At 43.1% G+C, this 22,662-nt stretch overlaps 1 protein-coding gene and 1 long non-coding RNA gene across 2 annotated transcripts; one reads left to right on the forward strand and one right to left on the reverse strand.

Moving 5' to 3' along the window:
* Positions 1–2,816: 2,816 nt before the first annotated feature.
* On the reverse strand, positions 2,817–11,906 carry CALM1 (calmodulin 1). Its single transcript, XM_040557520.1, has 6 exons — positions 11,743–11,906; positions 9,115–9,144; positions 8,111–8,254; positions 5,672–5,778; positions 4,154–4,289; positions 2,817–3,930 (listed from the first exon to the last, which is right to left on the reverse strand). Exons 1-6 carry the CDS (start codon positions 11,744–11,746, stop codon positions 3,902–3,904), a joined length of 450 nt encoding a protein of 149 aa, XP_040413454.1. The 5' UTR covers positions 11,747–11,906; the 3' UTR covers positions 2,817–3,901.
* A 260-nt stretch (positions 11,907–12,166) lies between these two features.
* On the forward strand, positions 12,167–14,104 carry LOC121071348. Its single transcript, XR_005820542.1, has 2 exons — positions 12,167–12,581; positions 13,358–14,104. It is a non-coding gene; the product is annotated as an uncharacterized LOC121071348 (long non-coding RNA).
* Positions 14,105–22,662: the final 8,558 nt, after the last annotated feature.

The following is a 22,662-nucleotide window of genomic DNA, read 5'->3' on the forward strand; positions in this document are numbered from 1 at the left end:
GTACTTCGTCAAATTTCAGTTAGTCACTGAACCTTAAAAAACAAAACAAAACAAAACAAAACCCCCCACCCTAATTGGATTGCAGTAAGGCAGGTGGTCCAGTTAGTTTCAGGGTATGGAAAAAGCAAGCTGTACAACTGTTAGTTCTAAACCCCAAGACTGTTTTTAATTTAATTTGGTGCCACCTGGGAACAGGGTCCTGCATTCACTTCACATGCTTACTGCCATACGGGGACCAAGATACAGCCACTCCCCCTCCCACCGAGCTGGGCACGGGGACTGTCAGCAGTGGCACTGTGCAGTACCCACAGGTCAGACCTGCACCCACACGCACATTTAATGCATTGATAAGGTGTAGGCTAACTTCTTCATCGGTTCTTGACAGCATCAGTGTTTCTGAAGCTGCAGAAGTGGGACAAATGTTTGGGGGGAATGAGTCTTCCATCACATCAGTAACCCCCCTCCTCCCCTTCATCCCACCCCGGCAAACAAAACAAATGCCCCATACCTGGAGACGCTTCAGGATGTGTGTGCCTGAGTTAATAAAATAAGCATGATAATGAATAATCTATGTTAAGCATTTTCTTACCCTTTATTTTTTCATTATGATCAGAAGAGGAATATGATTAACAGCAGTTTAAACTTTAGCAGTACAATTTCAGTATTAAATATAAAACTACACTGCAAGTTGATGTATTTTAAAAATGGTTATGTATAATCTAGCCTTAAATTTATGTATCAAATACAACTCAATTGTTTCTTGCCTTGACAATTAACATATCTAACAAGTTTCAACAAGCCAGACATCCATCTTTTCCATTAAAAAAAATAAGCAAGCACACCAACTCTTATTCATAACAAGGGGGTGTAAATATTCAACACTTTCCTGAGTGTTGTGCAAAGAAAAACATGGTTGAGAAAGTTAGTTAACTAAGTGTAATGATAAACCTGAAGCTAAGCTGGAGGACCTTTTGATTAACTTCATATTTCATATATTACTTGCATCAGTTGAGAGCAACATGAGTTACAGAACTTCCATGAAAACAAGCCACTTACAAGCAGGTGGTTAAGCTTGATCAGTTTATTAAAAGGATTATATGACACGGTTGCCTGCAATAGCAGGGGACTGGATCTGATGACCCAGGAAGTTCTTTCCAGTCCCATGTTTCTAAGCCATGCACCAAGTGTATCCAGCCCACACTTTCACATTTGGAAAAAGCCAAAGCCACACGCACACACCCACAAAAAAAAAGAAAAGAAAAAGAAAAGTCCTTGATGACACTGTTTCATTTCTCTAGATACTCACTATGCAGAAAGGAACAGAGCTAAAGTCCTGTACAGAGGATACATTTACTCGAGGTTGATGTGGTACTGAAGTCAGTTAATAATTAGATACCTCCAGGCAGATTCAGTTACAGGGCATACCAACACTGCACACTGCCAGACAATTTCTAATCAAGCCAAGAACCTCTTGCAGGAACGAGGTCTCTTTGCTAGCAAGCACAGAGCACACTGAATAAGCTAAAAGCAGCTGTTCTTAAATGAACTACCCTACCAACCGTGAGTGAATGACAGATAGATGGTAAGAAGCATTTACCTACTAGACAAGATCTCTGCACACTCAGGCAGAAGTAATTAGTTCAGAGCAGCAACCCTTGCTCCTACCTTGCCTGTCTCAAGTACATTTTCATTCAAAGCTGGTCTGCAGACTCAGGGCAGCCACTCTCGGGCACTGCCAAAGAAGTCTGCAGCTGCCATGCAAGGCTCTACTTTCAAGTGGCAGTCAGGCATTCTCATCACAGCAGCCGGTTTGTTATGACAGCATACGCAGCCATAGCAAAAGCCTTTACAACTAGAGATCTAAACAACTGCCTAGATTCAGCCCATCTAACTTTCAGGCACTTGGTTAAGGTGTCCGGGTACCTAGTCACCCAGATTCACCCCCTAGCAACAACCAAGAATAAAAAATAAAAAATAAATCATTGAAGGCAGATAGTCTCGATTGCCTTCTGGAGGCATCTCTTTACCCCCACCGAGTGAGGCTGCATTTCAAGCAACCAAGTTCTTAACACAGGCACCTCAGTTAGACAGGATGAATAGAGACCTGCATCTCTCTCAAGAGATAGTATCAATACTCTCCAAAACCAAAGGCAATTAAGCAATTAAGGTTTGCAGCTCCAGTTATATTTGGAACCAGACTTCCAGTCAAGTAACAAAGCTGTAGTCCCTCCCTCCCAAGCATAAAAGCCTTCTACATGGAGGCTCTGCTATTAAAAAAAACATTCTTCCAAAAAACAAAGAAGAGTGAACACAGCTGCTTTGCTACTCATTCATGGGGAAGCTGAAGGATCAGAGAACACTTACTCAAAGACCTGGAATGACTAAGCATTGCTAGTGCATGCAAAGCAGAAGTAACAAGACCGTTTTTAAATTAACCCTAGTCCTCTTCTCCACCCCATAAAATTCATGCAAGTGTTTGAGAAGATAGTCAAGACATAATAGCCCCAGTTTCCAAAAAGGCTTTTGTTATTTTAAACATTGTAAGAGAAATGTCCATTTCTTTCTGTGGGTAGAGAAATGCATTTTTGGCATGTTTGAGAATCATAGATACCTATGAAGTCCATGCTGTTTAAGTGCTCCAACTGGTTTCTATAACCTGTCAAAAAAAACATAGCAATCTATCCATGTTCCCCCAGTATCGACATGCATGCTGAGAGCTCTCCACTTTAGTGAAATGAGGTGTTACTTCTCTGCTGATAGTTGACGAGTCAGCATTACACGACTTTGAGACCAACTAAATTAACATTGTCGTAATATGAAAGGCAAGCACAAGTTCATTTATTTATAGCAAAGGTCTTGGGTTACAGGAGGTCAGTTCTTGCCATCTCGAAAAGATAGGGGATAACTTATTGCATACATATGCATTATAATTTAGCAGCAAGTCATTCATAGAAACGCTTCCCTCCTACTGCTTTTTTGGTTTATTATCTCAATTATATATATATTTTAGCTTTACAAAGCATTTAACACCACCTTTAAGTTAATGGTCTTTTATTGGAAAAAAGACTAGCATTTACAACTTGGAATGGACATAAATTGTAATGTCTTGAACAGCAATGTTGATAGTTGTGCTGAAGTCCACAGGCTACTCCGCCAGCTCCAAGTCATGGTACAGAAGGTTTTAAAAATATGAGAGTCCAAAGATGCTCCCTTGGTGAAGGTTTCTTTTAAAAATTTTGTGAACGGTAACAGCCCGACACCCGTTTCACTATAGTGCAATGCAGACAATGTTAAACCAATATTTTAACACAGACATGCCATCCATAGTTAAGATCATCATATTTTTTGGAGCACGCTGCTACGTACAGGAGAACCATTCAACCTTTAGGGCATTATCTCTAAGTTTTGCATCCTTCAACCATTTTTGCTGCATACCATCCTGAGGTATAAACCAATTTTAAAGTAAACCAGCTATGACAATTTATACTACAAATTGATCTAGAATCCACCGTTGAACAAAAGAGTGGATCTTTTAGGTTGTTTTTTTCCTTTTTATACAAATGTCTGACTGTGCTCAATTGTCAAGCTGCATGCATGAAAAACTGGCCAGCCCAAACAGTGTAATAGTCATTAGCAAATGGAACTTTTGAGTTCACTAAGTGCTTCCTTTTTTTTATTTTCAAGGTAGTACAATTATTTATATTGTAAAACTGATGTTTAACTTGATCTTTTGGGGACAGGACCACCAACCATTACATGCAGTTTGTGGACAGAAGGTATTTTGACATTCAGTTTTGCTATACAGAAACAGAATGAATAAATGAACATTTTTTTTTGCAAGAGGTAAGTAAAAGATTCAATTTGATTCTTCTAGAGGAAAAAAGGTGTAAAGGAGGTCTCTTCACTTTGCAGTCATCATCTGTACGAATTCTGAAAAGACAAAAGGTCACTGATTTATTGTCTCCAGAGTACTTTCAACTATCAAATCTTAAACATACTTGGTATAAAAAAAATTAGATGCAGTGGAAGTTAGTTTTTCCTCCACAGAAGTGGACAACTGAATAAACTGTGCATCTCCAAATACTAGAAAATAATGACCTATTCAGTACACCTTCACTAAATCTGAGTAATGAGTCAAGATAAGCTTTTTTACCTTCATAGTTGACTTGCCCATCCCCATCAATGTCTGCTTCTCTGATCATTTCGTCTACTTCTTCATCTGTTAGCTTTTCTCCTAAGTTTGTCATAACATGACGTAGCTCTGCCGCACTGATATAACCATTGCCATCCTGTGGGGAAAGTTTCACAAGATTATGATCAACAATCCTGACACTGATCTACTCTGAAACTACACCTAGGTTTCTACAGACTGTTCTTAAACTAGCCTTATAGCACATAGGACAGACATACAGATCCAGTATACTGCATACTGCTACAGTGTGGATCAGTCCCATCACCTTATGAAGCATGCTTCCCTAAGTCTTCTCTAATTATTGTACTGTAAGAGTAAGTGCATGCTGGATTTGCAGCTGTTGTAAGGTGTTTTAATGCTTCTTTATTTTATTTTTGAAAGATTGTTAGAAAAAGTGCTTTAGTTTCTCTGCTGCCTAAGCAACCAGAAGGCTAGTTTCCCCACCAGCAAGTATAGTCAGCTTTCTATTCCATGAAAACACTGCTTCTATAATCAGACTGTGGACAGCTAAGTTAGGCTTCTTATATAAGATCTAGAACAAATCGCACCTTCAAAGAAAACATTTTAATGCAACTCATAAGCAGTTGTGACAAGAACAGTGGCAAAAAGAATGACAATTCTAAGTCAGCATTCCATTAGTTATATCAAAACTTAGAGCATGTATCCAGCCATTTCAGGAGTTGTCTTCTGTCTACATGAAAAACACACTGAGAGCAGGAGCTTAGGTGGTGTCACGTCTGCCACCACTCACCAATCTAGTCTGCAGAAATAAACCTGGGGGAAGTACCAAGTAAACAATCAAACATCTGCTCTAGAACACCTTCCAGCAAAGGCACAGAGACTGGCTCTTTTTCCACAAAAATGGGAAAGAGACCTTCCACACACGCATATGCATTAGCTTATCAGCTGCACCAGCCACTGCACAGCACAATTCTCTTGTAGTAACTGTCATACCCAAACAATCCAAAGAGGGGAACCCCTGTTCTAAAAACAGTTTGTCAGAACTTTTATCATGTATGCCCAGGTTATCTTTAATGAAGGTGGGAGTTGAGCTTAAGTTTTCCTGAAAGTAACTTCAAAGCCTGCATCTTTAAGACAAGATGCTGCCTTGTCTATTACAGGCACTCCTTGTGCCTGTAAATACTGGTGACATCTTAGCTTCAGAAGCTTTAATATCTTGCACACCCATGCAAACATTTCTGCAATCCCCCAAAATCAAAAGGTACAGAAGATTACAAGAATACAAGACCCCTTCACCCCCCCAAGCATCAAGCTCTGCTCATCTTTGCTCTTAAAAGAGCAGAAAGTTTTCTTCCTGGAAAAGCCTCAAGTTTAGCACTGCTGTGTAAGTAGATACAACCAGCCTGCTCTGCTACAAATTCTCCTGCCTCTACTATGATGTTTTTCCTTTCAGACAAGATGATGAGAAAGAAAAGCATCATTACTGCTTCTAAAAAATATTTGAAGATCTAGAAATACCTTGTCAAAGACTCGGAATGCCTCACGGATTTCTTCCTCGCTGTCTGTGTCCTTCATTTTTCTGGCCATCATGGTTAAGAATTCAGGAAAGTCGATAGTGCCATTGCCTTAATGAAAACAAACTTCCAAAAATTAAACTCCCGTGCTTGTTTTTAATGCAAAAAAAAATCTGGCATTTAATTTAGCCAGTGACAAGAATCAGACTGACAGGTACTCCCTGAACTATTCCTATAGAAGAACCTGATGTTTTCCTTAAATTGTTACCATTGCTTTTTTTGCTTTTACAATGTGCAACAGCCACTTCCACCCCAGTGTTTCAGCACAAAGTCAACTGCTGCTTTCTTTCCAAATCAAGCCATACCATTGCCCACCCAACCTGCACATAAAATATCAGTCTGATATTCCAAGGTTAACAGATAAGGTTCGGTAAGGTTCACCTTTACTGAAAAGGTGTCTCCAAAATTAATCATTTAGCATGTTTACAATCTCCCAAATAATGTGGGAGATTCCAGAAGCAAATACATTAAAGCTAGCACTACTACTCCATGACATCTAAAATTTAAGAAAGTTCTTCACTGTTCATAAATACTTGTTTCCTTGTTCAAAAATCAACTTTATCAGCCTACGTTGTATACCACAGAAGTAATACACAATTTTAAGGTCCAACAAGTATCTGCAAACAACTGACATTAGAAAAACTGGTTTTTGTTATTTCTGATAACCATAGCAAGTATTTTGCACTGCAAAACTGAAAATCCCCACCAGCATTCAGGCCTCATCCCTAAGAGGAAGTTCCAATTCAAAGTAAAGACTCAAACTTGAGGCTGCTCAAGGCTGATAAATAAGAAACAGATGAGCACGGTAAAGAAACAAAGTTCTTTCAAGCTACACAAAGTATGTTAGCACAGTCATGATCCATCCCTACATGCCAAAGCAAAGCATTAAGCAGTTCACTGTGTAACTAAGATCTACCTGTTGCCCGAGGGAAACGTGCAAACTCATTGGATAAATTTAAACTGCATTCATTTAACTGCTTTGTTATGAAAACCTTTGCAGTTTAGGGATTCCAGATTAAGACATATGGAGCTATTTATCATGGCCAACTTCATCTACCAGCTAAGTCAGAACACAGGTCTTATACACAACTTCAGAAAATTCTCAATGAGCATGCAGAATATTAGCAAAGCACTCTGTTGTGAAGCAAATTTAAACATATGGGCAAGGCATAAGCATCTGAAGTCCTCACTCTACTTTCAGTTTTAAAGCCATGTTGCACTGGTAGATTAAACTGAATGAAAGCAGATTTGTATCAGATATAAAGGAAGAAATTCTTCACTCTGAGGGTGGTGAGGCACTGGAAGAGGTTGCCCAGAGAAGCTGTTGCCCAGAGAAGAGGATGCTCCATCCCTGGAGGTGTTCAAGGCCAGGTTGGATGGGGCTTTGAGCAACCTGGTCTGTTGGGAGGTGTCTCTGCCCATGGCAGGGGGATTGAAACTGGATGATCTTTAAGGCCCCTTCCAACCCAAACCATTCTCTGATTCTATGAACACTGCAGCCTGAGCCTGGAGAAGCCACTATACACAACCTCTACATATCACTGCAAACCCTGAGTATCAAGAAGGTTCAGTACCTGCATCCAAAAGAGTTGGCAATTAAGTTTAACTTACACTTTCAGGAAAGTAATTTTGATTAACAAACTGATAATCCACAGCCTTGCCAATATACTTTTCATTCTTCAGAATATCGCAGAAAAGTCACTATCCACCAGCGTAAGAGATCAAAACCTTGACACCACCAAACAGTAAGCTTTTCCTTTCTGTAACTGCTAGCCTGAGCAGAGTCCCAGAGAAAAACTGCATACATCCTTTCTGGCATCCACATGAACCATTCTGGTCAACTTGGAAAAGCAGGAAAGCCTTCTTGCAAAGTGACAGCCTCCAACTGCTCCCCCATCTACCAGTGATCTAACACTACATTAGACTATCCACGCTCTCCATGTTGCGCTTCCAACTCTTGAGTTTAGCATTATTCCATTGTAATCACGTCTTCAACCTTAAACAGAACCAGACATTAATACAGCTATTAAGAACAGCAAGGGCTGACAAAACATGTACGGAAAAACTAGGTAGAAACAGGTTAAATGCAGGTCAGGATAAGCTGAATAGCAATAGGATGCCTGGAACCCATAAAATAAAGACAAACAGCATAACTTTGTCTCCGCCCATCTTTTTACTTTAAGATTCTCACTTAGACAGCTAGCATCTTTGCTGTGCAAAGAACAAGCAAAATAACAGATGCCCCTGAGTATAGCTTCTATCCAGTATTTCTAAAAAACTTTGCTTTGAGCACAGTCACAACATCTTTATATAGACCAGGCCCAGGTGTGGATGGCATACACAAAAAGATAGTTCTTAGTGTTATAATCATTCCAACACTCACCATCAGCATCTACCTCGTTGATCATATCCTGCAATTCTGCTTCTGTTGGATTTTGACCCAACGACCTCATGACAGTTCCCAGTTCTTTTGTTGTGATAGTACCATCACCATCCTTGTCAAATAGGGAAAAGGCTTCCTTGAACTCTAGAGGCAGAAAACAGTGCCATTGTTTAGTGACATCACCAGCTAAGAAAACTGCATACAAAAATGCATTCCAGTGAAAAACGTCTGGTAAGATTTTGGGAAACATTTAACTTGCCCATGTATTGGCAGAATTTGTTTTCAAATATTAATAAAAATAATTACAGCACCAACAAGATCTGCATAGCCACATGACCTAAGTTTCAATGTACTAACATCATATTACAATGCGAATGCATTTCAACATCTTGTTGCTTGAATTACTGTTGCAGCACAAATTGCAGCTGTTTGGGATAAGCCAGGGGAACCCAACAGTTCACCCATTCACCATTAACAAACATACAGGAATAAAAATAAGTGGTAAATGGCAACAAAAGGCAACAGACAATAAGAATTAGTGTCAACCTCAAGCAGGTGTGACTGGTCTCCACAAGGTCAAATACTACTCTCTCAACCAGTTTGAGTTAGACACTGTTAGAAGTTATTTAAAAACACTTGTGTTAACAGGTAATAAATCAGTAGTAGATTTATTTTTTGCTATTTCTTTTCAAGTTTATCTTCACCTGAAAAAAAAAGAATACTTAGGTCTGCCTTGGCTCCAAGAAGTTCACTGAAAATTCTCACAATTACTTGTTTGCAAGAAATGTAGAAACACTTGACTCAATCTGCAGTCCACATTGAAACAGAACATACCAATAATCTTCCAGAACTTTTTAAAAGGGAGTACTTTTGTTTTTTGTTGTTAAGGGAATTGTTAGTATAGATTTGAAATTGTAGAAAAAAAGATGATCCCATTATGTTTGAGATATTTTCTTTCAGTCACAAGGAATTAGCCAAAAAGTATGTATCATTAAGACACTTACCAGCAATCTGTTCTTCAGTCAGCTGATCAGCCTACACGAAGAATAGAATATTTTAGAATAATGTTTACCTCTAGCTGTGTCAAGCCACAAGGCCCTTCCCTCAAACTTCAGTAGAGATTTATTATTACCATTACAGAGACACTTGCAACCCCTGAAATTCTCCCTCTGCAAGAAGGGATTCCACTCACCTACACAATGCAGCCATTCCCAAAAGCATAAGAACTAGCATGTTCCAGAACTGCCCATTCAGAACTATATGCCATCCTTTGACTTGAAGAACCCGATTTCGTCGGGCGAAGGACACAAGGCAGGCTCCTTGTAATTGATCAGAAGAGCATGAAATCCTTAATGACATGCTTAGAGTCTTGCATCACATCAGATGTCACTTCCAGAAGTACAATGACCCTAATCAAGCATGGGGCTATTTGCACATCAGTGGGCTAACGGCAAGTGTGCCACCTAGTGATCTAACACCACAGCAGTCCAACCAGCAGCCCACAGTAAGCTTAACAGACAGGACCATGCTGTAATAGGAGGAAATGCTGCTCAGTATCAGAGATTTTCACCATCCGACAAGAAGAAAACACCAGTTTAAGTGTCACGTTATCCCTCCGTTCAGCCAAGCACCCTAAGATGCCTCCCACTGAGGCACAAACCACAGTGCACATCCTAACACCAAGATTTAAAGTGCTCGCCTGTGACCTTCTGCACATCAGGAGGCCAGTGCTGCATCCAGAGGTGCACTGCGCAGCGGGCAACTGAATGCTCCTCCAGAGCTTAGCTGTGCTGCCCGCATCCTTCCAGAAGTCTCCCCTTTCTGTACTGATAGGGCATTGCCAAAACCTCCACTGATCAGACTAAGATAGCTGGTTCTTCACAGAAATCATGCATTTCTCTTGTCATTAAGATGAAAACAAGCCTAAAACCAAATTTTAGTTACCTAGACGTGAATATTTGAAAATCAAGTACTAGCTCCTGTAAGACTCCTTTTATTGAAAAGCTTTTACCAATACAAAAAAAATAATGCTGCTGGTCAAAGAAAGCAGGCATCTCGCAACCCTTTTGTCCTAAAATACCATTAATCTCGAGCATAAGAGCCAGGTAACTACAGCAAAGGGCAACAAATGCAATGGAGAATTAACAGGCTACATGATCTGTCAAGCCCCACACAGGTGAACAACAGTGTGGGAAGCTTGCTGGATGTGTTAAGTAACACACAGACACCATCAGTATTTAGGTGCTGACTTTAGTGTTTTATGTCTGTAAGTAGTGATTACACAGCTCCCCACATGTATGGGGGGTAAGAAGATAGTGGAAATATGCTTGCAGTTAAAAACCAAATTCACATTTCTTAAGTCACGCTAAATGACTGTAGAAAACGTCTTCAAAAATCCAGCTTGACCTCCCACTCTTTTCACGATTTTCCAGCAAAGATAAGGCTTCCCCTAAAAATCATCTAAGCAATTTACATAACAGACCAAATGCCCTGCAGAACAGGAAACGGTGCCACGCCTCGGCAAAAACCCCAACCAGCAGCACCAGCTTTCTGCCCCGTGTCTCGGGGCTCCGGATGCCTCCGAAAAGCGGCGTCACACCAAGAAACTGCAGCACCGGGGCTCAGCTCGCTGCAGGCAGCCACCAGCACTGTGCTGGGGGACAAAGGTGCCTGGGGCTGGGGCTGCCACCCCGCCCTGGCCCACCACCAAACCGTGTCCCGGTGGTGTCAGCCTGCCCCGGCGGGGAGGGGAGACCGACAGGCAGCACGGAGCGACACGCAGATGGCCAGAAAGCGACTGGATGGCAGCCTGCTCCCCCCCCCCAAAAAAAACACCAAAATAATAATAAAAAAAGAAATCCCAACCCTCCCCTCCTCGGCAGGGGGCTGCCCCCGACGCCCCCCAGCCCCAGGCTGCCATCCCCGGGGCTGTGGGGGCAGGCGGGCAGCGGCGGGCGCAACAGACGCCCTGCCCGGCGGTCAGTGCTGCACTGCGGCCCCGCTTCCCTTCCCCTCCCCTCCCCTCCCCCGGAGGGAGGAGGCAGCGGCTCCCCCTGCCCCAACCCCCCATCCCCTTCCCCTATCCCCCCCCCATCCCCTACCCCCGGGGGCTGGAGGGGCGGGGGGGGGGGGGAGGGCGGAGAGGCTCTCTGCCCCCCCCAACCCCCGCGGCCGGGGGCCAGGCGGCGGGAGGCAGGGAGGAAGAGGAGGAGACATGATGTAATGCGGGCAGCCCGGCTGCGTTTTTGGGGACGGTACCGGGGAGGAATGGGGGGGGGGGGGGGGGGGCTGAGGGCGCAGCAGCCGCAGCGCGGTCTCCCCCCCCTCCCCCGGCTCGGTGCGCACTGCGGCCGGGACGCAGCGGGGCAGAGCCGCGGCCCCGGGGAGCGGCTCCCGGCCCTTTCCGGAGGGCGAGGCGGGGCGGGCGGCGCCGCTGGGGAGAAGGAAGCGGCGGCAGAGAGAAGGGAAGGAGGGGGGGGGGAAGAAGGGAAAGGAAGGAAGGGGTGCCCGGCACGGCCGTTAGCTCTGCGGCCTCCCGCCGCCCCCGCGGCGCAGCCCTCCCCGGGGAGAGCCCAGCTTGGCCGCCCCTCTCCTCAGCCAGCCCCCGGTGCTGCGGGCGGCCGCGCTACCTACCATGGCGCGGCGGCGGCACGAACTGCGCGACCACGAGCGGCGGCTGCTGGCGGCGGCTGCTACTGCTGCTCCTGCTGCTCCTCCTGCTGCTGCTGCTGCCCGGCGCGGCGGCGGCGAGGAGTGCTGGGGCTGGTTGGCTGCGCCGTGCCGCTATATATGGAGCGCTGTATCCCTCCGCCGGAGCGGGGCCTTTTTCTCCCCTCCCCGGCGCGCTCTGTGTGAGGGTGACTGCGGCGAGCGGCCCTGCCCCCTCCGCCGCCCGCCCCTCCCCGCCCCGCCCGCCCGCTGCGGGAGACGGGGCACGGAGGGGGCTCCCCCAGACCCCCCCGCCCCGTCCCCGCACCTCTCACGCCCCTGACGCTGCCCCGGGGCCATTTTGCGGACAGCCCGCGGACCTCGAGCCCCCTTCCCTGCCCGTCGCCTCCCGGGGGTCCCGGCGGCTCGGGGCCGGTTTTCCCCGTTTTCCCCGTTTTCCCCATGCCCGGGGGCAGCAGCTGGGTGCCGGGGGTGCGTTGCCCAACCGTGTTTTTCGGGGAAACCTGGGCGAGCAGGGGGGCACGACAGAGGCTGGAGAGGTGGTGTGCGGCTCTGAAGTGAGCGCCCTTGCCTTTAATCTTTAATCTTTAGGGCTTTTGTCAAGCGCCAAAATGTAGCTCACGGTAAAATTCAGTCCAGAATCAGAAGGTCTACGACTGACGTGTCACTTCGGCCCCTTCTCAGCACAGCCACTGTAGTCCCCATGTGAGGGGCAGCAAGCACACGGCCTGATGTTCCTCCTTCGTTCCTCCTCTGCCTCCCAGGGTTTGGGGATTTGGGCCACCAACCGATGATAACCCAGGTAAATACCGTAGCGTCCACGTTGTACCTTTTTTAACAGGTACAGAAGCGTACAAACATGGACCTACGCTAGGACCAAGAATTTTGCTTCCATTTGTGACAGGAACCCTTAGATGCTGTGCTTCCTTGCAGCTCATGGTATTTTTAGTTAAGGTTGTAATTTGGGCCTCTCCGGATTGGAAGGTTAGCGGTATTTCCATTGTGGTCGTAATTCTGATGATCTTACTGCAGCGTAGCACTAAATCTTCTAAAATGCATTTTTCTATTCTTCCGTTTTTGAAAAATTTTGCATACTTTCAGCCTTTGAAATGAAGGCCAAATGGGTTAGGTTCTGTTTATTTAACCATTTCAATAGCTCTACCAGTGAAGTTACAATTCATTTGCTTGCCTTTCTGGAACACAAAGATAGGTTGGCAAACACAACTATCATCTATTTCCAATCTAGAAATACTTCTCATAGCGAGCTATAGCATATTCCACATGTCATAGTTGGGTCCCAAAACTGTTTTAACATTTGTGTAAGAAGTAGTGTCTGAAATGATGTCAGAAGACCAATTTGCAGCTGGCTGGTCTGCAAATGATAGGTTTATGGACAGCTTCCATTTTAGCTGCAGAATGCCTTGCCTCCTATATTAAACGTATATATATTTAAATACAAAGGAGTGAGGTTGAATTTCTTTTTTTTTTTTACATAGAAGAACATGCAAATCGATCTTTTGTTTTCAAACCAGACCAACAATTTTAAGCTCTTATTTTCCCAGCTTAATTTCTTTCCAGAAAACATGACACAATGCTTGATTGATGTGGGCTACAAGAGCTTTTGCTTGGATAAGTGAATCTTGGAACTCCCTGAGTCTCACGGGGATGTCTGAAGAATGTTCATGTGCAAATCATTCACTTCATTGCGCTGGCCTCACACAAGTGAAGATCTCATTATTGAAATGAGAGCTCTGTACAAATATTGGGCTAACAAATTTATACAGTTATCTCACAAAGATAAATAGCTAATGCAATCTCATGGTCTTTGGCCAAAATGTTTCTAATGTGGAAGGCTGAAGGTATTACCAGGAGAATAATCTCACCAACACTTCAATGTGACAATTTAGAATGTGGGTGCTTATTTTCCAGTACATGTAATACATTCTTCCATTGATACAAGCCTTCGCTCGTTAAAAAGTGAAGGGATTAGATTATATCTGTTGAGGAGAGACTATGAGACACGTAATTAAAGTTCATGGGGATTCTTTTACAAAATACCAACATTACAATGTTTGTACATATGTGAAGAAACTTGGAAATGTGAGGTAAAAAGCCTCATGGTCACACTCAGCGAAGGTTGCCAAAGATTAACGGGACCTTTGAGTAGAAGGTTTGCTATATGCTTTTTCCTATTTCTTTCTTTTAATTGTTGTTTTGGTGGGTGGGTGTGACTACTATTGCTAATTCTTACTGGTTTACACTAATAAATCATTTTTCTATATAAATGGAATTTTAAAATAAAATTGCGTTTTGAGTATCTTGCAATATAGTCTCACTTTATTTCAGAAAAATTTCACGATGACCAAATGAGATACCACAGATAGGTTTTGCAGTAGTTTCGGTTAAATTGCGTCATTCTGGATTTGAAAATATTTCACAGCTACTACTCCAAAATAACATTCTGACTAAGGGGATTTTTTTTCCTGATTTGACATATGGTAATGATAAATGTAAACAAAATGGAACACTGAAATTTTTCTGCTTATTTAATGTGGAAAACCTCATCTAAACTGGCATCTGCCTGCTCTTTGTAAGCTTGCTTTCACTCAGTTGTACAGCTCGAGTTTTATCGGTATTCTTTCTTCACCTAAAATTTACATTCAGTTGTGGGTAGGCAAGAAACGCCCCTGTCATTCCAATGACATACAGTGTCAAATGGTTTGCCAGGTACTTATACAATGTCTCATTCAAAATCTCCTGGATCTCAGTGGGAGCTGGACTCGGCCATGGAATTACTCGGTAGTTGTGCCTAAAACCGTACGAGTTGGCCATCCCATTGCTACCGAGTTTTTCTATGAGCAGAGGGCTAGGCAGTAGCTATTAAGATGAATTTCTAACCGAGTGTTTCTGACTGTTTACTGTTCTAAACAAATTTACTCTGTATCACTAAGCATGTTTTTGTCAACTTGTGTTTAAGCTGTAATATTAACAAAAGATTAGTTTACAAATTTATTAGGCCCAGTCAAAGACTTGCAACCATTCTACCAAGTATTACACCTCAGAAATTTGTCTTAACATGACCTTAAGGTCTCTGTTGGTCTCTGTTTCTGTAGAGATGTATATGTCTGTTCTTTGGGAGTAGCCTAAGATAGGAGAAAGAACTCTATTAGGAACTCGTAAATATAATAAACCTTACCACTTACATATAAGGAGTGTTTTTCAGCGTTGGTTAGTTAACATAAGTACTGAAGAAAGTGGGTTCACACATATAATTTGTTTTCTCATAGATAATTGAACAAAAATCAAAATAAAAACAATTCACGGGCATCTGCCCTTGGAAAAAGGATGTGAGAACAGACCCAAGTTTGAGATTGGATGTAATGCTCAGCTGGGAGGCTGTTATTATGGCGATAAGGATAGATAACCAGGATATAATAATTTTGAAGTATAAGAACTCAAAATCAAGTATATAACAGTCTGTGCATATACCTGTGCATCCGGAACAAATTCAAAATTAGTTTTTACTGATATAACATTGCCAGTTTTATGTTTAAACTACCTAAACTGGCGTTGAATTTGTTGTATTTCTTTTCAAGTCAATTGGAATTCTGTTGGTGTATCAGAGAAGAGTTTTTGTACCCTCTCTAAAATTCTGCTCATATAGTCGATGTTTCTTTGAGAGACCATTTTCCACAAAATTAATGTTTCTAAATGCCATTGGCAGCTGTGAAACACTGAGCCAGTATCCTTATAAAAATACTCTATGAGCTTCACTAAGATTGCAAATAAGTGGGTGGAACTCCATTGAAATAAAAAGCTAGAACAGAGTTGAATTTGACCACATTTATGCAAAACGTAAAAATAAAAATTGCTTTAATCTTAACATTTAAGTTTCCAGGCCTGGTAGCTCTTTTCAATGGGAACATACATGTTCCTGTAGGTTACTGTTTCTTTTCTGAAAGGGGGGGGAACTCCTCAATATTTTATATGTTCATAATTTCTTTATATTTGCCTCATTCCCACTGACATATATTAAAATCACACATAATACAGATCTCCTCTGAGCATTAAGAGTCGAAAGGCTGTCTGTTTAATTGAATAATAGTAGTTGTTCCTTATGTTGAGAGTCCATTGTCTTGTAAAGTTTTAGGTGGTGATATAAAACTGATTTAGCCGTTGGTTAGAACTAAATTATTTACACATTGTAATTAAATTAGTGAGTATTTTTCTATGTAGCTATGTAAATTGGCACCCTCGGGGCCCTATAATTTAAGAAGTTTCATGTTCTAAACTTAGGGCAGTTTGAGTGGGGAACCATAAAGATCCTATCTTAAAAAGATTTGCACAGATGGGAGTTACAGAGCTGCTCCCATACATAAACTCAGCCATGTATTTTGCAGGTTAAACATTATAAAATAAGTATTTTAAACCAAAGTACTTTTCCCTACTTCTTACATTTGAAATGTACAAGGAATTAAAAAAAAAAAAAAAACTTTTCACACAGTCTTAAAAAAAAACATTTCTTCATAGCACTATGAAGAGTTTGCTAGAAATGGAGTGTCTGAAAACAGGATTTTCCTTCTCAGGTTTTGTAATTGCCAGTTTCATAGAAAGGTAAACATTTGGATGATTCATGATATAAACAGAAGTTACTCCTTCCATTTGTTCTATTGTTTATGTTTTGTTATTATTTGCGTTTTTATGGATAAAAGCCAAATTGTATTTGCTATTTTTCAAGAATCAAATGCGGAAGAGGACAGAATATTTATAAATGCATGTTTGATAAGAATTTAGTATTTTTACGTAACATTGTCAAACATAACATATTTCCTAGGTAATGTTTCTTCACTGTTGGCTACATTTATATGAACTAGAGTCCCTGATAACGATTGTAGTTGATATATCTGTGATTTTTTTTTTAAACCACAAATATACTTAGAAATATCCTGTATGGAAAGATATGTATGGGAACAGTCGTTCTAATGACAGGAAAAATTCTGTTTCTAATTTCAGTAGACACTGATTACTCAAAATTTTAAATGAAAATATAACAAACATTAAAACAATTCTTAGTCAAACTCACCTTACTAGGAATGGCCTGAGCTTGCATTTAGTTTCTGAAGAACATGCTGAAAAACTGAGTGAGCCAAAACCTGATTTACGTTATAAATTCAGATTTCTGTGAAAACTAATAGATAAAAGCCAAGCAGTTGTTGCTGTTAGCTACAGAATTTTAACCAATATATAGGTTAACATGGCATGATAAACAGTGATAAACAAGTACATTTCAAAACTTAAGGCCTGAAGAAAGGTTGGAAATCAGTTTGTTCAACTCCAGTACCTAGCTTTCTTATTTCAGTTTGTTCTATTTAACACATGACAACAAAACAAACAAAAAAAACCCTTCAAAGTTACTTGAGATTGCTTTTTTACATAACAGAAATGATCAGATGCTCTGTTTATATGATTTTTACACCTCTCTTTTGTTCATGAGTAATTTATTTTCATCTGAATATTCCCATGGGGCAAGCTGGGACATTAATTTTGCAATAAAAATCCCAACTAAATTTAGCAAACAATTTTGCTTAAATATAGGAGTATTTCAGAAAACTTTCAGAAAACATTTAGCATAGATATAGAACTAAACAGTTGCAGAATCAGGCCCTGGTATTGTAAAGCAGTAAGCAAAAGTGTTGTTTTGAATTTTGCTTGTTTCTGATCTTTGCTGATAAACAGGTACAAAGATATATGGCACAGGCAGGCAAGTATGTAAAATCCGCAGATACTTCTGATGGCCACGTCTCCCTTACTTAACCCCAAATCGTACTTCTGTAGTAGCTCCATGTCAATACATTTTCTTTGGGTCAGATAGGACACACCTATCTGGCATACAGGTGGTTACACACCTTCATGGCCACAGCTAGAGTAAAAAAATCAATAACTGCAAATACAGAGTTCAAGGGCGATCAGAATCGTAGTTTCCAGTACAGATTTTCAGCAACTACAAACACGTCCTGAGGTTAATAAATCTGTGTTAATTCACATCAGTTAGGGATTTATTCCTCCTTTCCTTTTTCTCATGCATCTGAAACACAGTTTGTCAGACTCCTTGCGTTAAGCATCTATGAGATCAAACCCACCTGCCTTAAGGATGTCAGCTACTGCCATCCAGGAGATACCCAGTGTTGTCATCCACCACAGCATGGAGCTGGCCTAAGGTGAGAAGTATTATACGTACATCCTCAAAGGCAGATGCTGGAAGCCAGCATCCTTGACAAGCGTACTCTTCATTTGTTTAAGTACATGGAGAAAGCTGTGGAATCCCTACACTTCTTTGGATAACTATTTTACGTTGTTTGTGCCTGCATCACTAATAAACCCACCTGATAATGAAATGACTTCTCCAACTGATCAGTCATTATTTTTAGGGGGGAGAAAGAACAAAGTTTTTCAAGAATCTTGAAAAGAAAATGTATTTCTACCATCAGTTCTGATAAACTGTAAAAATAAATTCTAATCTCTGCAACCTATTGCTGGAGAGCCAACAGACTGCCTCTCCCCTGGGAACCTGGCATGGCCTAGGAAATCCTCTGCTGCAGGCTCATTAAAGTCTTTTAATGAAGAGAATTTTTAAAATGGCAGGAATATAGGATGCCTCCAGAATGCAGGCTCTTTCTTCCATGTTAAGGTTCTTCTTTGATACTTCCCCTTAATTCAGTTCTTTTTCTAGAACTTGGCGTTCTACATTTGTGGGCATTAGCACATGTGAAGTCCAGCCTGCTAAAATGGCTGATCCTCAAAGTATGCATGAGCCTCTATGCCAAAGGGCCCCAGCTCGTCACTGAAATTCCAGATAATGGTACCAAAAGAGAAAGCCTGTTTTTCTTTGTAAGCCAGCAAAATTGAGCTGTGTCATGGGGCCTGCTGTTCTTCCCAACGTTTTTGTGAGGGCACAGTTCACATCAGCTGCCTAATTAAATCTCTGTTCTGCCTACCTTATTCTGAGACCGTCAGCTTCTGTGAAATAAGAATATGCCTAAAACTCTGGTCTGTCCCAGGTCTGCACTGTGTGCACACCTTTCCTGGCAAGCGGCATTGGCCTTCCCCCAGTATGGCTATTTGTTATTATTTTTGTGGTAGCAGAAGTATGCTAGATGCTAATGAAGTACTTATATTTAGTAAGTGCACTGTTATGTGCTGGCTGTGAAGCTGTCAGCAGCGTTGTTACAGAGCACAAGCCTAACACAAAGGTGCATTGCACCGAGAATGGGATTTTTATGCTATATAGAAGGGAAGTACATTTAATGAGTTTATTTTGGTTAGCCTTCAGTTTAGTTTTGGGTCTGCCAATACTGACATCATTTTTCCAAGCAGGGAGCACCATCTAAGACTTCTCTGCATCACTATGCTTGGGGTGGGCCTGTGTGTGGGCTGATGCAGTGCTCAGCACTCCAGATCATTTCACTTTGGCATCCACTCTGCTTCTGCTGTCTCTATCTCCATATTCTATTTTAGGTGCTTACAGAGCACCAATCTCCTTAACTAATATGCAACTGAAACAAGATATTCAGCATCAAATAAGCAAAAAAGCAAAAGACTCAAAATAGACTATTTTGTTATTATTATTATGGGGTTAAATCACTTAAACACATATCTTCCTACTCCTCCTCCCACTTCTTTCTTTAGTTTGTCTCATCTTGTTCTCAGGGACGTACTGCTGGCCCACAGGCTTCTGAAAAAAAAATGAACTCTGTTCTGCGATGGGTCCATGGGTGCCAAGTATTCATCTAGCTTAATTCTCGCAAAAATGTTATCGTTAGAATTTCAGCTGTCCCGAGATCTTCGCATTGCTCCCTCAGCCTCCAGCATGGCCAGGAGGGTCGTGCAGGGAGAGAGCCCCTTTAGACACCCTTGCTAGGCCCTTGTGCAGGTTATTAGATATATTGTGCAGGTTATGAGGGGTCTGGCACCGCCATCCCAGGCCACAACCGCAGCGTTGTGCTGGCACGGAGGCTCAGCTGCATCTGAACGTGTGCATCAAAATACAGCCTTTTTATTATTTGAGCTGCGGGTATGGTGGGGGGGCTGGATTTTTAACCAGACACCCCAAAGGAAGGCTACAGAGGAGAAATGGTGGATGTACGGGGGACTTCCACACGCTGCAGGTGACCAAAGCTAGATATGGGAGGTCCCTCAGCACCTGCCCGGTGTGAGGGGACCACGGCAGGCCCTGCCCAGAGGTGCTGTGCCCGTTGTGTGGAGTAAACTGCGCGGCTCTCAGCTGCCTCCCACAACACGCACTTTGCCGGCTGGGCACCGGCAGCCCTGCAGCGCCTCTGAAGCCACTTTAAAATTTGTCTGAAGCGAGGCTGTGGCTCGGCGCGGTGCTGGGGGCTCCCCAGGCTCCCTGTCTCCACACGGGGACTGCCGATGGCCGTCAGCAATTCAGCCCGCAGCAGGGGCCCGGGCAGCACAGCGCAGCACCCTTTGCTTTTTCCAAAACGCCCTGCAACCTCCCGAGTGGAACTGTGAGGAATTTTTTTTTTTTTTTTTTTTTACTTTTTTTTTTTTCCTCCCTGCAGACAGCGGGAAGGGCTCTGTGCCGGGGCACAGGGCGTTAGCTGCCCGGGGGAAAAGAGGGCAGCCGGCCCGGCGGCAGCACCCCACGCCCTGCCGGTTCCCACAGCGCCAGGCAGGGAGAGGCAGCGGCCACGGCACCGGGATCGGCACCGGGATCGCCGCCAGGGCCGCCGGGGCTGGCTCCGGGGACATCGCGCAGCCGGCCGCGGGCAGCCGCTCCCCGCGCCCTCCCCGGCGGCAGGGCCTATATCCCTCCGCGGAAGGTTACCATGCTTCGGCACGGCGCCATCCGACGGAAGCGGTGCTGAGGCTCCTGAGGCAGCAGTTTGTGAGGGGATGCCCGATTGGCTAGCGGGGCTCTGCAATGGTTAGCTGGGAAGAGCCGAGCCCTCCGATTGGCCGCGCTGTACCTGCAATGCGTCAAGTGAAGATGCTGGAGTGCGTGGACTGGCGGGCTTCTGGGGGAGCGGCGGCGGGAATGGCGGCGGCCGCCCGCAGCCGGTCCTGTCAGTGCCCCAGTCAGTGCCCCAGCCCCAGCCCCTGTCACTGCCCCAGTCCGAGTCCAAGTCCCAGAGCCTTGCGAGGCCCGTGGCGCTCTCCACCCTCCCTGGCAGTATCAGCAGCCCTAGCGATATGTCTCCTGCCTGTTCCTGCTGCTGCTGCTCGCAGCAATAGCCCTTGCTTGGCTCAGCTGAGCCAGAACTGGCAGGAAGGCGCTTTTCCTCCGTCGGTTATCTCTTCAGGGCCGGGTTTCTGTATCAAAAGGCAGCAGAAAGACAAAGCCTCATTTCTCGTTGCTTCTCTGGCACACGGGGTGCGGGAGGTACGAAATGTGGCAGAACAGATCTGCTTATTCTGCCCTTCCACTATCAGTACAAGAAGTGTTTCTTGGACTGCTGCTCAAAGCAACAGTTTGAGTGACAGTTGGAGGAGGATATGCACGATAAAGTGATGAGTGATCTTTTAAATATCTTGCTGAAACGCTGCAAAATCTTTCAACACAAGGAGATGCTTCTGTAAAATTAGACCTGAAGTGAAGAGCTGTGCAGGGGCATGTGGCGTTGCCCTGCCCTGCCTGAGACTTCTGGATGCTGCTGGGTGCTTTGGGCTCCTCGGCCTTGGCCAGGAGCCCCTCAGTCCTGGCCTGGAGCCGCTCAGCCCTGGTCAGGAGCCCCTCAGCCTGCTTGCCTCCCAAGCTGCAGTCTGGGGCGGACACACTGTCACCACTCGGGTGGGATTTCTGTTCGTGTCTAATTGAAATAAGCATCAGTACACCAAACCCAAGCGAATGAACAGCAAAGCCTTCTCTGCATGAATAGGAGGCTTATAAGACCGCTTTAAAAGTGATGGGTGTTTCAAACCAGTAAAAGATTCCTGGCACATCTGCAGGGCTAGATACAATAACCATCTAAACATGGAAGTAGGTTACAGACGCTCATAATACTATCTAAATTCTTCAGTTTTTGTTACTGGAGTGTTTCGTTGCTCTCTTTCAAAATCCCATTCTTGAAGAGTGAGTCAGCAAGAAGTCTGTGAATGTGTTGGGGAACAGTATTTTAAATAAGGTTTCATTGCTAAGCAATTATTAAAGAACATGTTTACATATGAAAATTTGCAGATTTGAATACGAATATAATGGCCTAATTTCTTGACTCTAGTGAAAGTTTTCTTCCTAACTACAGTTTTCAGGATAACATTCTTGATGTGCTATTGGAAGAATTTTGAGTTGAAGTCCATGTTAATTTGTTTCCTTTATTCCATTTGCTCACTAGGAAGTAGAACACTTTTTATTTTAAAATTACCATGATTTCCTTTCACAGCCTTGCTGAGTACAAACTGCCTTCCTGCTGGCATGAACACTTCTTACTGTCTTTTTCCAAAAGAATTCTTTCAAAATATTAAAAACAATCTAGGCACTTTCACTTGTAGTCCCAGCCAAGTGGAACAAGTGGAATGAAACCTTTATGGGAAAATTATATGCCTATGTAATTATAATTATAACATTTATGAGTGAGGGTTTGCTAAAGTGAAACATAAAAGCGAGATTGCAAGCTCATTCCATTTCTTACCTGGTCATTTAAAGTATGCTAGCATTTTTGAAAAAATCATTTTTTAAAATCTTAGGTCTAAAACAGTTTGAGGTCTTAACAAATGGAAATGAAATGGGTATAAAGCACTGGTAAAGTGTGATGACACACTATGCTCCAGAACAACCTTAAACATTGTATATTAGTCATAAAACAAATTTGTAGTATTAATTTATTATAATGACTGTACAAATAATAGAACTACATTAATGTCAG

The sequence above is a fragment of the Cygnus olor genome, chromosome 5, assembly GCF_009769625.2.
Source record: "Cygnus olor isolate bCygOlo1 chromosome 5, bCygOlo1.pri.v2, whole genome shotgun sequence".
Lineage (NCBI taxonomy): Eukaryota > Metazoa > Chordata > Aves > Anseriformes > Anatidae > Cygnus > Cygnus olor.